Source organism: Crocuta crocuta, unplaced genomic scaffold (genome assembly GCF_008692635.1).
Source record: "Crocuta crocuta isolate KB4526 unplaced genomic scaffold, BGI_CrCroc_1.0 scaffold113, whole genome shotgun sequence".
NCBI classification, from domain to species: domain Eukaryota; kingdom Metazoa; phylum Chordata; class Mammalia; order Carnivora; family Hyaenidae; genus Crocuta; species Crocuta crocuta.
The window spans coordinates 11,795,257-11,808,993 of record NW_027530368.1 but is presented as its reverse complement, the minus strand read 5'-3'; the positions used below and the strand labels follow the sequence as shown (position 1 = coordinate 11,808,993).

Sequence of the window (13,737 nt, the reverse complement as noted above, 5' to 3'; positions counted from 1 at the left end):
CAGAATAGGTCAGGCTGCTTTGAAATCTCTGGAGAAAAAAAGAAGAGTGATAGTCCTGGTTTAGCAGTGCATAATTTAGCCAATGAAAGAACCGCTCTTTCTTGCAAGGTCAGACTATTTTCTTCTTTTCAGAAACAAGTCAAGGTTGCCTGGGCCAAAATACATGTTCCTTTTGACCACACATTGGCAGGACAGGCATGTCTAGTTTTCTTCAAAATCATGAGTCTAGATTGTTTTCCAGCTAAGAAATCTTAAACCAAAAGAATTGCAAGGTCCTGCTCTTAACACTTTGTCTTTTTAGAAATTCAAACAACTTTGAATGAACAGTGTTCTTGAAGTCTCATTGCCGTGTTGGTTCACAGGCCCTGAGCCGACAAGTAAAAATGAAAGCACAGAGGCAGAAGGATATGTGTGTGTTTCTGTGTGTGTAAATTCAACCTTTGGTACATTGAGATTATTTTACTAATCCCCCTTTATAAAGTTCCCTAGGTTTTCCTAGTGCCTAGCAACCTTGGTGATTAGAAAGGTATGGAGAGTATGGGTCAGGGATCAGAGTAGTTTAAGATACTGCACCTATAGATATGTCTATCTGATATAGGTTATAGGGTAAGGAGAAGGATTTGCCTTTGGTATTGTCCTAGTTCTTTTGTGTTTTCTTCCCTTCCTATAAACTCCCATTCCCCTGTCCTTCTTATTGCCTAAGCATCCCAGATTTTTTTTTTTCCTCAGGTTCATAATTTATTGTACAAATTGAGTATCACATGATGAGCTGACATTAGCTTCTCCAGGCATGGGAACTTAGCAGATGAGGTACACTTTAAAATCTGTTTATGTTGCTTTAACAGCTGGTGTCTTTTTAGACCTTAACTTGAAGTATAAGACCATCAAAGTGATGCTTCCATATGTGGCCAGTACACAATTCATTCTACCTGTGAGGGTGTAAGAGTTGAAATATTTTTTGATACCAGTGAATTGGAATTGGGCATCAATTTCTGGACCTGCCATGACTTCAATCTTGCAAAAGACACCAATTCCGCTGCTTGTTTCCTTCAGCCTACACCCTAAGCATCCCAGGTTTTAAGGCAGGCTGCTTGGCTTCTTTCTTCCTGGAAGAAAATGAATCTTCTGATTTGTTATAGAAGTGTTCATGACTTTTTGTATTACCTCTCCTGGGAGTATTTATGCTTTAAAGGCATTTTCTAGGCTGAAGACAGTAGGCCTCCTTCCTAAAGAAAGGGAAATATTTGGGAATAAGATCTTTCTGACACGAATAGACATTTTTTCAAAGAAGACCTACAGATGGCCAACAGACACATGAAAACATACTCAGCATCACTAATCATCAAGAAAATGTGAAGCAAAACCACAGTGAGCTATCACTTCACACTTGTCTGGAAGGCTAAAATAAAAGAGATAAGAGAAAGCAACTGGTTGGGACATGCAATAGAGCACGGTACTCTTAATCTCAGGGTTGTGAGTTCAAGCCCCATGCTGGGCATGGAGCCTATTTTAAAAATAAATAAATGAATTAATAAAATAGACAAGAAATAGCAAGTGTTGGCAAGGATATGGAGAAAAAGGAACCCACATACACTATTGACGAACCTATAAATTGGTACAGCCACTATGGAAAACTGTATAGAGCTTTCTGAAAAAAATTAAAAATAGAAATACCATACAACCCAGTAATTCCACTTCTGGGCATTTATTTGCCCAAAGAAAACAAAAACACTAATTGAACAAGATCTGTGCACCCCTCCTTTCATTGCAGCATATTTTAGCAAAGCCAAGATTTGGAAGCAACCTAAGTATCCGTAAGAGATGAATGGATAAAGAAGATGTGTATATATCAGGTGTGATATACTGTATCACTCACACACACACACACACACACACACACACACACACACAGTGGAATATTACTTGACCATAAAAAGGAATAAAATCTTGCCATTTGTGACATGTGGATCAACCTAGAGGGTATTATGCTAAGTGAATTAAGTCAGACAGAGAAAGACAAAATACTGTTTGATTTCAATTATATGTGGAATCTGAAAAACAAAACAAAGCAGAAACAGACTCATAAATACAGAGAACAAAGTGATGTTTGCCAGAGAGGAAGTGAGGGAGGGGGGATGGACAAAATAGGTGAAGGGGATTAAGCAGTATAGATTTCCAGCTGTAAGTCACAGGATGCAAAGTACAGCATAGGGAATATAGTTAATAATATTATAATAATAACATTTTATGGTTTCAGATGGTGAGCACTGAGTATTTCAGAATGTATATAAGTGTCAAATTACTATGTTGTACACCTGAAACTAATATAATATTGTATGTCAACCATACCTCAATTTAAAAATAAATACATTTAAAAGTTGGGGGAAAAGATCTTTCGGGCTTAAATTACACTATGTGGCTATGATTTTCCAAAGTTTTCACATGAAGGAACAATGAAAGTTCCTCCCAATAACTCAAATAACTCCCAATAACTCCTTGTCTATAAAAGTTTTTGCAGAGCTTCTATGATTTAGTTAGATTAAATTTCACTTCTTATTTCCATTTTGTGGAAATATTTATTTTTTTAGAAAAAATTAATGTGTATTTATTTTTGAGACAGAGAGAGACAGAGCACGAGCTGGGGAGGGGCAGAGTGAGAGCAAGACACAGAATCTGAAAGTAGGCTCCAGGCTCTGAGCTGTCAGTGCACAGCCCTGTGCAGGGCTCGAACCTGTGAACCATGAGATCATGACCTGAGCTGAAGTCAGACACCCAGCTGACTGAGCCACCCACGAGCCCCCATCTTGTAGAAATATTTAAAAGATGGACCAAAACAAGGAGAAAAAAGTGAAGCAGCAGAGACCCAGATAATAGGTCTCTGAATGATTAAGATGATATTATTGTATTTTTAAATGTTGCCTTTTTTTTTTGTAAATGTGTATTTATTTATTCTGAGAGAGAGAGAGATAAATGGCAAGCAGAAGAGAGACTGAGAGAGAGAGGGAGACAGAGAATCTCAAGCAGGTTCTGCATGGCCAGTGTGGAGCCCGATGCAGGGTTCAAACTCACACAGTCAGCTGGAACTCACAATGAGATCATGACCTGAGCTGAAAGCAAGAGTTGGAAGCATAACCAACTGAGCCACCCAGGTATCTAAAATATTGCCACTTAATATAAAACCTGCATGTGGCACTTAGAAAGTTGAAGTTAGATGCCTTAAATTTGTTCAGTAGTAACTTTGGTCAATGATAGATCTGAAATGTCCTACATACCCAACTAAGGCCTCTTTTCTCCTTTGAGTTGCGACTTAACTAATGAAAAGTTCATGTTTTCTTCATATAATAAGTATTAGTGGGAGTTGTCAGGTTGTCCTCACAAAAGTCCTTTGAAATGCCTGAATGGGAACTGCAGAAAATGTAGTAATTATTGTCTGGTGATGGTTAATGCTTTTATGATACACTTGTAATACCCGATCCTCTTCTAAGAAGTTGGGGGAATATGGATAAGCACTTCCTCTCAGGAGCTGCTCTGGCTCTGAAAGCACCTGGTATGTGCCGAGGCACTGCTGTATTCATTTTAGAGTGAATTCTTTAGTTCTTGGAGATCCTGTCTTAGTCCCACGTAGCTCTTAGCATGTGATGGACACCTATTGAGTTTGGGGTGAGTCATTTTATTTAGAGGCTCCATCATTAAGTTGCAGTCTAAGTTTCATCTGTTTTCATCCCCAGTAGGATGATTTACTTTGTGATTTGCAGGACATTTTTTTTTCTCTTTTTGAAAATTGCATTAGCATACTTTTTACGCAGTAGCTGTAGAACTTGTCAGCTATTGTATTTGAAATGAGGATTTCCTCATGATAAAAATGGCCTGAGTAGGGACCATTGTTTGTGATACGTATTGCTAAAAATTTTTGTTTAAAAAAATTATAGGGGCTCCTGGGTGGCTCAGTCAGTTAAGTGGCCAACTCTTAATCTCAGCTCAGATCTTGATCTCAGGGTCGTAAATTCAAGCCCTGCTTTGGGCTTTGCACTGGACATGAAGCCTACTTAAAAAAAAAAGGAAAAGAAAATAAGTAAAAGATTATAAGTCACAAGTTTCTTTTTTGAAGTATTTTTTTAAGCTACAGTATAAGCTATCCATTGTTTTAGATATAGAGTCTAAGAGCAGGTTGTAGACATGAGGCCATGTTTCTGAAATCAAGACCCTTGATGAAAATTCTTTTTTTTTTTTTTAAATGCTTATTTATTTTGACAGAGATAGAGAGCTGGGAAGGGGCAGAGAGAGAAGGAGAGAGAATTCCAGGCAGGCTCCACATTGTCAGCACAGAGCCTGATGCAGCCCTCAAACTTACAAATTGTGAGATCATGACCTAAGCCAAAATCAAGAGTCAGATGCTTAACCAACTGAGCCACCTAGGCTCAGCAATTACAACAATTTACTTGTTGTAAATTCTTAATGTAATCTCATCTTCCATGGTTGATTTTGCTATTGTTATTTTCGTTTGTTTTGTTTTGTTTTGTTTTCAGTACATGTACATTTAAAAAAATAATTTATTTTTTTAATTTACATCCCAGTTAGTTACCATATAGTGCAACAATGATTTCAGGAGTAGATTCCTCAATGCCCCTTACCCATTTGCCCATCCCCCCACCCACAACCCCTCCAGCAGCCCTCTGTTTGTTCTCCGTATCTAAGAATCTCTTATGTTTTGTCCCCCTCCCTGTTTTTATATTATTTTTGCTTCCCTTCCCTTATGTTCATCTGTTTTGCATCTTAAAGTCCTTATATGAGTGAGGTCATATGATATTTGTCTTTCTCTGACAATTTCACTTAGCATAATCCTCGAGTTCCATCCACATAGTTGCAAATGGCAAGATTTCATTCTTTCTGATTGCCAAGTAATACTCCATTGTATATATATATACACCAAATCTTATTTATCCATTCATCCATCAATGGGCATTTGGGCTCTTTCCGTACTTTGGCTATGTTTATAGCACTGCTGTAAACATTAGGGTGCATGTACCCCTTCCAAACAGCACACCTGTATCCCTTGGATAAATACCTAGTAGTGCAGTTGTTAGGTGGTAGGGTAGTTCTATTTTTAATTTTTTTTTTTTTTTTTTGAGGAACCTCCATACTGTTTTCCATAGTGGCTTCACCAGTTTGCATTCCCACCATCAACACAAAAGAGATCCTCTTTCTCTGCATCCTCACCAACATCTGTTGTTGCCTGAGTTGTTAATGTTGCCATTCTGACAGGCGTGAGGTATATACCATTGTGGTTTTGATTTGTATTTCCCTGATGATAAGTGATGTTGAGCATTTTTTCATGTGTCTGTTCACTATCTGAACGTCATCTTTGGAGAAGTGTCTATTCATGTCTTTTGCCCATTTCTTCACTGGATTATTTGGGTTTTTTGGGTGTTGAGTTTGATAAGTTCTTTACAGATTTTGAATACTAACTCTTTAACTGACATGTCATTTGCAAATACCTTCTCCTATTCTGTCAGTTGCCTTTTAGTTTTGCTGATTGTTTCCTTCGCTGTGCAGAAGCTTTTTATTTTTATGAAGTCCCAATAGTTCATTTTTGCTTTGTTGAGTTGCTGTGACCAAAGTCAAAGAGGTTTTTGCTTGCTTTCTCCTTTAGGATTTTGATGGCTTCCTGCCTTACATTTAGGTCTTCGTCCATTTTGAGCTTATTTTTGTGTACAGTATAAGAAAGTGGTCCAGGTTCATTTTTCTTCAGGTCACTGTCTAGTTTTCCCAGTACCATTTGCTGAAGAGACTGTCTTTATTCCATTGGATATTCTTTCCTGCTTTGTCATAGATTAGTTGGCCATATGTTTGTGGGTCCATTTCTGGGTTCTCCATTCTGTTCATTGATCTGAGTGTCTGTTTTTGTGCCAGTTGTTTTTCCTTTTAAATACCAAAGTGATACTATGTAATACTTTAATAGAAATGATAATAGAAAAAAATTAAATATTTGTTTTGGATAATTACCACTTGGAGGGCAGCCTTCCTACCAATTTAGGCATGATGAAAATCCTTGTCCTGCTAATCTTTGGAGTTTGTGTTCAGTGCTATGTACTTTGGCAGTCTGAAAAGACTCATCTTTATATTTATACTCAAAGCAATGAGTAGACCAGAAAGTAAAGTGGGAAATGAAGAAACAATACCCACACATAGAAAATACTAGAAATATCAGAGGAGAAGGAGTTGGGGTTTAAGGAATAAATACCTGCCCTCTTCTCACTTGCTAGAACCCAGCTGTAAGAACAGAGGAGTGACAGAGTCTTAAAGAACAGCCACATAGGACATGGAGCAAGGCAGAGAAGGATGGAGAATGGATAAGAAAAGACAAGTGAAATATAACCACATTTTTGGGGCGCCTGGGTGGCTTAGTCGGTTAAGCGTCCGACTTTCGCTTAGGTCATGATCTCGCGGTTTGTGGGTTCGAGCCCCGCGTCGGGCTCTGTGCTGACTGCCAGCTCAGAGCCTGGAGCCTGTTTCAGTCTGTGACTTCCTCTCTCTCTGACCCTCCCCTGCTCACGCTGTCTCTCTCTCTCTCTCTCTCTCTCCTAGAAATAAATAAAAAACATTAAAAAAAAAAAAAAGAAATATAACCACATTTTTCAGGAAACTATAAAATTTTAATTCTGGATAAATGGTTCCTTAAGAAGGAAGTTGGAAGATCTGTTGCTACAAAAATGTTCTATCAAGGTCTCCAGAAAGAATTGGAAGCAGTATCAATATAATTCTGAAAAAGCTGCATGAAGTATGGGTATCTTATTTATTATATAATTGGCCTTCTAGAAGCCATTAACAATTTTAACCTTTGCTGCGTGTTCTCTTTCTCTTTCAAATTGAAGACACACAGTGACAGAGTTGCAGGTCAGAGGTTAATTTAAGTTTATGAAAGGATCGCCTAAATAGAGGAATAGGCTTCATGGCTAACACTTATGCTCAGCCAGGATTCCCTTTGTGTTAATAAATGTAACCAAAAGAAAAGTTTGAGGAGTAAGCCTCATGATAGCTGGCTAGCTGTGTGTAGTCTTCCTGAATCAGTCCTGGTGAGCAGATCCTAGGTCACCCATTCCCACTTTCACCCTCTGTCCTCTAACTTTAGCACTATTTAAAGAAACCACAATGTGCAGAATGTGCCAAAGTCATGTTATAACACTAAATCTGACTAATCAATTGGGGATAAAGCTTTGTGGGAATTTTGAATGAGAAATAATATAGAATATAGGATACAGGATTTCTATTTTTTTTATGTTGAATTTATTCTAAATGGTTCCACCTAAGTATTTAATAAATCATAGTTCTTTTTATTTTCTATTTTATCATTTTATCACTGTTGTATTGTTGTGCCAAGGAATTTCTCAGTGTATGCTTATGAGCCTAGATATTGAAGTCATTTTTTTCTTTTTCAAGTTTTTATTAAAACTCTAAGGAATTTACCCAAGTGCTGATGCATAGGGGCACATGTACCCCAATGTTCATAGCAGCACTCTCAACAACAGCCAGAACATGGAAGGAGCCTAAGTGTCCATCATAAACGAATGGATCAAGAAGATGTGGTTTATCTATACAATGGAATACTACACAGCAATGAGAAAGAATGAAATCTGGCCATGTGTAGCAACATAGATGGAACTTGAGGGTGTTATGCTGAGCAAAATAAGTCAGGCAGAGAAGAACAGATACCATATGTTTGCACGTACAGGAGAATTAGGAGGAACTTAACAGAGGACCGTGGGGGAGAAGAAGGCGGGAAAATAGTGGGGGAGAGGGAGGGAGGCAAACCATGAGAGACTCTTGAATGTTGAGAACAAACTGAGGACTGATGGGTATGGGGGGGAGGGGATGGGTGGTGATGGGCATGGAGGAGGGCACTTGTAGGGATGAGCACTGGATGTTATATGGAAACCAACTTGACAATAAACTATTTAAAAAAATAAAATAAAAAGATTTTTGACACTCAAAAAAAAAAATAAAATTCTAGTTAACATATAGTGTAATATTGGTTTCAGCAGTAAAATTTAGTGATTCGTCACTTCCATATAATAACCCCCAATGCTCATCACAACAAGTGCCCGTTTTTTTTTAAGCAATTTTCTCCTTATTTTTATCTACTTTTTTAATGTTTATTTATTTTTTGGTGTGGGGAGGGCAGAGAGAGAGGGAGATGGAGGATCTCTGCACTGACAGCGGAGAACCCAACTCAGAGCTTGAACTCACAAACCGGGAGATCATGACCTGTGTTAAAGTCAGACACTCAACCAACAGAGCTGCCCACTCACCCCAGCAAGTGCCCTCCTTAATACCCATCACCCATCTAGCCCATCCCCCACCTGCCTTCCTCCATCAACCCTCAGTTTGTTCTCTATTATTAAGACTCTCTTATGGTTTTAGGGCATCTGGGTGGCTCAGTCAGTTAAGCATCTGACTCTTAATTTTGGCTCAGGTCATGATCTGCAGTTTGTGTGTTCAAGCCCTGTGTTCACCTCTGCACTGACAATGCAGAGCCTGTTTGGGATTCTCTCTCTCCCTCTCTCTTTGCCCCTCCCATGCTCTCTTTCTGTCTGTCTCAAAATAAATAAACTAAAAATAAAAGAGTCTCTTATAGTTTGTTTCCCTCTCTCTTTTTTCCCCATCCCATATGTTCATCTGTTTTGTTTCTTAAATTCTACATGAGTGAAATTGTAAGGTATTTGTCTTTCTGTGACTGACTTATTTCATTTAGCATAATACACTCTAGCTCCATCCACATCGTTTCAAGTTGCAAGATGTCATTCTTTTTGATCACTAAGTCATATTCCATTGTGTGTAAATGTGTATATATATATGTCACATTCACACACATCTTCTTTATCCATTCTTCAGTTAATGGACATTTGGGCTCTTTCCATAGTTTGACTATTATTGATAAATATTTAAGTTATTTAAATAGATATTTTACAGAAAGAAGTTTTAGTATGTAGATAGAGAAAAACAAACACTTGCTTAATGACAACCTTCAATTATTATATAAACTAATAATCAGTTATACTTCCTGACCCTGGTAGGAAATGAGTTTAAGCTAAAGCATAACAATCTAGGCAGAGTTTCCTGAAGAGTATTAGAGTTGTTACTTGGGAAAGGAATTTCTTGGGAGCCAGTGAGATGTCTTTCTCCAAAGTCATTAAAGGTAGCTTAGGTTTTTTCTGTTGGGTTTTTCTGTTTAGAAATGGTGGCTTCTTAGATCTCTTAGGATTTTAAAACTTTTTAGCTTCTGCACTTGGAGAGAATATTTGAATATTTTGCCTTTGCTTTCTTTTCTGATTTGGTACAGTTATTTAAACCCTTGAATTTAATATACTGCTATACTGTCCATGATCACAGACCATGTATTCTTTTTTTTAAATTAAGTAATTTATTTTGAGAGAGAGAGTACAAGTTGGGGAGAGACAGAGAGAAGGAGAGAGAATCCCAAGCAGGTTCTGCACCACCATCACAGAGCCCATTGTGGGGAATGATGTGCTTGCTTATTCATCTGGTAACTGCTTTCTGATTCCACCACGTGCTGTATCTGCACTCTCCTGAAACACAGCAGGTTCCAACATTCCAACTCTGGACTCAGATACTTAAATACAGGAGTTTAGTCTTGTTATCTCTCATTATTATAACCAGTTAGACCCAGCTCAGGGTGGATGACTTTGAAAAAAAAAATCAGGGTCATCTGGGTGACTATGTTGGTTGAGCCCCCCGACTCTTGATTTCGGCCTAGGTCATGATCCCAGGGTCATGGAATTGAGCTCCAAGTCAGTCTCTGCACTGAGTGTGGAGCCTGCTTAAGATTGTGTCTCCTTCCAGTTCTTTTGTAAGGAAATGCTTTTGGTACAGTTTTGTGTCCCAGAAAATGTGTGTGTTTTTTAATTCTTTCTGATTATACAGTAATTAATTCAGGCTAATGTATGTCAATATATATGTCTTTGTGTAAGTCCAGGACTATTGGTCTGTGAAGTTAGTTTGTAAGAAAAAGATTGTGTCTCCTTCCCTCCCCCTGCCACTCTCCACTTGCGCACACTTGCTCTCTACAATTAAGAAAACTCAAATGTTTCAAAGTGTTCTTATACTTTCCGTCTCTGGCTTGATACGCATCATCTGCATTCCTACAGATCTCTTCAAGTGCATTAGATGTATTTTCTGTAGGGTACCCCAGCCAAATGCAAAATTTGAACAAAACCCCATGTGTTAAGCTCCAATTTAAAAGCTCTTGAATACACTGATAAAATACTTTGATAGCATAACTATACAAAGTTAGCCTTGTAAATAGTTTCAGTTTCTTCAAGAATGAAGAATGATTATATGTCTTTCTAACATGTTAATGTGTATTGTTTCAAGAGAGGAGGGGGGATGATTGGGAGTGGTTGGAAAATTTAACTTTGGACTCTGTTTTCCTAGCCTACTAGTCTCTCTAGTATTTGATTTTCCTTAAAAATGAACAGCTTCACTGATATTTAGAGGTCTGATCAAAGGTAATTTGAGCACTGAAATCTACAACAAATTAATGACCCCTCTTCAAAAAAAGATCCTGGCCTTTATTAATAAACTCTGCTCAGGTAATCCTATCTCTGTGATCAAAGTCCTTGATAACCTCTTCCCATATAAATGGAAAACCAGGTGAATTTATTATAATAACTGACTTTCAATGAGGTTAAAACATGGGTACATCATCGTCTGCCAATTTCCTGAATATATATGTTAGACTGGTAAATATTACTTTCTAGACTATTGTTTAAAAAGCCAAATGTTCAAAAATATTTTAAAGGCAGGCTAAAGATCTCAGTAAAAATGAATGAAGAATAAAGGCTTTCAAATCTGTGACTGGTTCCTCATGTAGCTAACTGGATTATCTAACTCACCATAAATTTGCTTTTCTTCCCAAAAGGAGATGACCCTTCTTGTAGCTCCTCAACACAAAGAGCATCTTTCTTTTCTCTAAATCGGTTTTTGCTTTCAACTAAATGAAAACCTGATAGTGTCTTTTCTTTCTTTTTTTAATTTTAAACCTGGCAGTTTCTAAGTTCATGTACTGTACCCCTCTACTATCCAAATATGTGTTTGAGGAAAAGGTTCACTGTAGTCAGGGAAAGCCTTTCCTCCCTTTGGAAAGTCTTCATCTGAAAGACCCTGTCTTTCCCTCTGCACGTTTCTCCTGGGGCATTTTCAGTGCCATCAGTAAACAGCACAGCAACAGCAAAAGGACTTTTCCAGAATCAGCTCCTGAAAGTCTTCTGGCTAATGACAGAGTAACTTGCTCCTACTGAAAAGGCATATTGCTCTTCCTCTTACCTTCCATTTTGGGGACGGAGACGGGAAATACCGTGTATTTAGAGAGGAACATGTAAAGAAAAGAGCATTGATCTATCTGGTGGCTCTGTAATCAATAGAGGGACAATAGACATGTCATTTACCATGCTGGGGGCCTCAATTTCATTATCTAAAAAATAAGGTAGTTGAATTATATGATCTTTGAGAATTCATACTGCTTTAAAATACATAATTATTGTTCTGAGGTGCCTGGGTAGCTTAGTTGAACATCTGACTCTTGATTTAGGCCTAGGTCATGATCCCAGGGTCGTGGGATCAAGCCCCATGTTGGGATTCTCTCTCTCCCCCTCTCCCCGCTCCTCTCTCTCTGCCCTCTCCTCTGCTCGTGCTTGCTCTCTCTCACTCTCTCTCAAATTAAAAAAAAACAAACCATGATTATTGTTCATAAGGATCTTGAATATAATCACTTTTGGATACATATAATTTGCCTCTGTTGCCTGAGACAATTTGGTCCAAGTATTTATTCAGTGTACATGAAATTTCTGTCACTACACTTAAAAGGCCTTTTTCTTTGATAGCTACCTAACCTAGGGTTGATTGACTGGTCCTAACAGTGTGTGCCGGGAATGTGTTTGATGGAAATCTTGGAGAGTTGGCTTGCAGCAAGTGGAAAGGCCTCAGAAATGTTTAGGCTGTTTTAAGACCTGGTTATCTTTAAATGATCTGGCTGATATTTCCCAAGCAACTCGGTCACAACTTGTCACAATTGCTAGTATAACCACTAAATCCAAAGTAGCTCAGTTACGAAGCTGTCACAGAGCCAATCCAGATCCTCCTTCCATTGTTATACTACTGGATGCTATGGAGACAGTATGGAATTTGGGTCAGCCAGAGCTAAGAGTTCACAGTCTGACTCTGTCCTTTTCTGATTTTGTGATACAGGTTAACCACTGTATGCCCCAGTGTCCTCATTTATACAACAGCACTTACTTACCTTAAAAATTGTTATGGGATTGGGGCTCCTCAGTGACACAGGCAGTTAAACTTTGGCTCAGGTCATGATCTTGCAGTTTGTGAGTTCAAGCCCTGTGTCAGGCTCTGTACTGACAGCTCAGAGCCTGGAGCCTGCCTCAGATCTGTGTCTGCCTCTCTGCCTCTCCCCCACTTGCGTGCTTGTGTGCCTGTGTGTGTGTGTGTGTGTGTGTGTGTGTGTGCACGCACTCTCAAAAATAAACATTAAAAATATAAATTGTTATGGGATCAAATGTGATGACTGACAAAAAGAGCTTCTCACATGCCTCATAATGAGAACACCTGACATTGTATACCCCCTTACCATTTACTTCTATACCTCATAGAAGTAGTTTTATTTAGGCAACTAAATGTGTGGATTTGCTTTGCCAGATAATATATCATTTAGGTATTGAGGCCTGAGTCAGGCTTGCTAGGTAAGTGGCCCTGGGCCTTTGGAACTGAGTTAAGCCAGATCTAGAGCCTTAGCTATCTTGAGAGTCATTTATAAAACATCCTTTTATGTTTTCCAGGAATCTGAATTTCTGTGTCTGGAATTTGATGAAGTCAAAGTCAATCAACTTCTAAAGAAGCTGTCAGAGGTAGAAGAAAGTATCAGCACACTGATGCAGCCAGCCTAGCTGAAGATGAAAGTGTTAAAGCAAAGGTGTTTATGATCCCTTCCCAGTGAGCTGGGGCATTTTGTTGTTGTTTTTTAAGATCCTATTTCCCCATTAGTATTAAATCCTCAAATTCAAATTTTGCCTATCTCTGCTTCCTGGGTTTTTATTTTTTTCTTTCATTCACTCTTAGAGTTGTACTGCGTGCAGAGGTTCTTATACTTCAGCATGCACAGGTGCTCATAAAAGCATTTTTTTAAAGATTTTATTTCTGTTCTAAAAAATTTGTTTTGATCTTTTTATTTTTGAGAGAGGGAGAGAGAGACAGAGTATGATCAGGGGAGGGGCAGAGGGAGAACAAGACACAGAATCCGAAGCAGGCTCCAGGCTCTGAGCTGTCAACACAGAGTTCAATGCGGGGCTCAAACTCACAGACAATGAGATTATGACCTGAGTGGAAGTGAGACATTTAACTGACAAAGTCACCCAGGCGCCCCTTAAGATTTTATTTTTAAGTAATCTCTACATCCAACATGGGGCTCAAACTCACAACCCTGAGATCAAGAGTCACATACCCCCACTGACTGAGCCAGCCAGGCACCCCATCATAAAAGCATTTTAAAAAGGAGGTTTCCAGGACCCTATCCTTAGACTTGAAATCAGTAGGACTAAGTGGAGTCAGCTTTAGAAACCCTTGCTGTGGTGGTTTGTTCCTAGGGAAGGATTTTAGGAATTTATACATAATAAATCAGGTAAAAATTAGAAAAGGGGGACGAAAACATTTTAT

The 13,737-nt window shown here is 38.5% G+C and overlaps 1 protein-coding gene and 1 pseudogene across 2 annotated transcripts in view; one reads left to right on the top strand and one right to left on the bottom strand.

The window, feature by feature from the left end:
* Nucleotides 1–13,098, top strand: part of COMMD1 (copper metabolism domain containing 1) — a 196,881-nt gene extending 183,783 nt beyond the window's left edge. For both annotated transcript variants that reach the window (XM_077766208.1, XM_077766209.1), the window contains exon 3: nt 12,864–13,098. In XM_077766208.1, coding sequence (XP_077622334.1) covers nt 12,864–12,971 — 108 coding nt within the window. In that variant the 3' untranslated portion in view covers nt 12,972–13,098. The remainder of the gene's footprint in view (nt 1–12,863) is intronic.
* Nucleotides 722–1,052, bottom strand: LOC144233363 (ATP synthase F(0) complex subunit k, mitochondrial pseudogene; annotated as a pseudogene).
* Nucleotides 13,099–13,737: the final 639 nt, after the last annotated feature.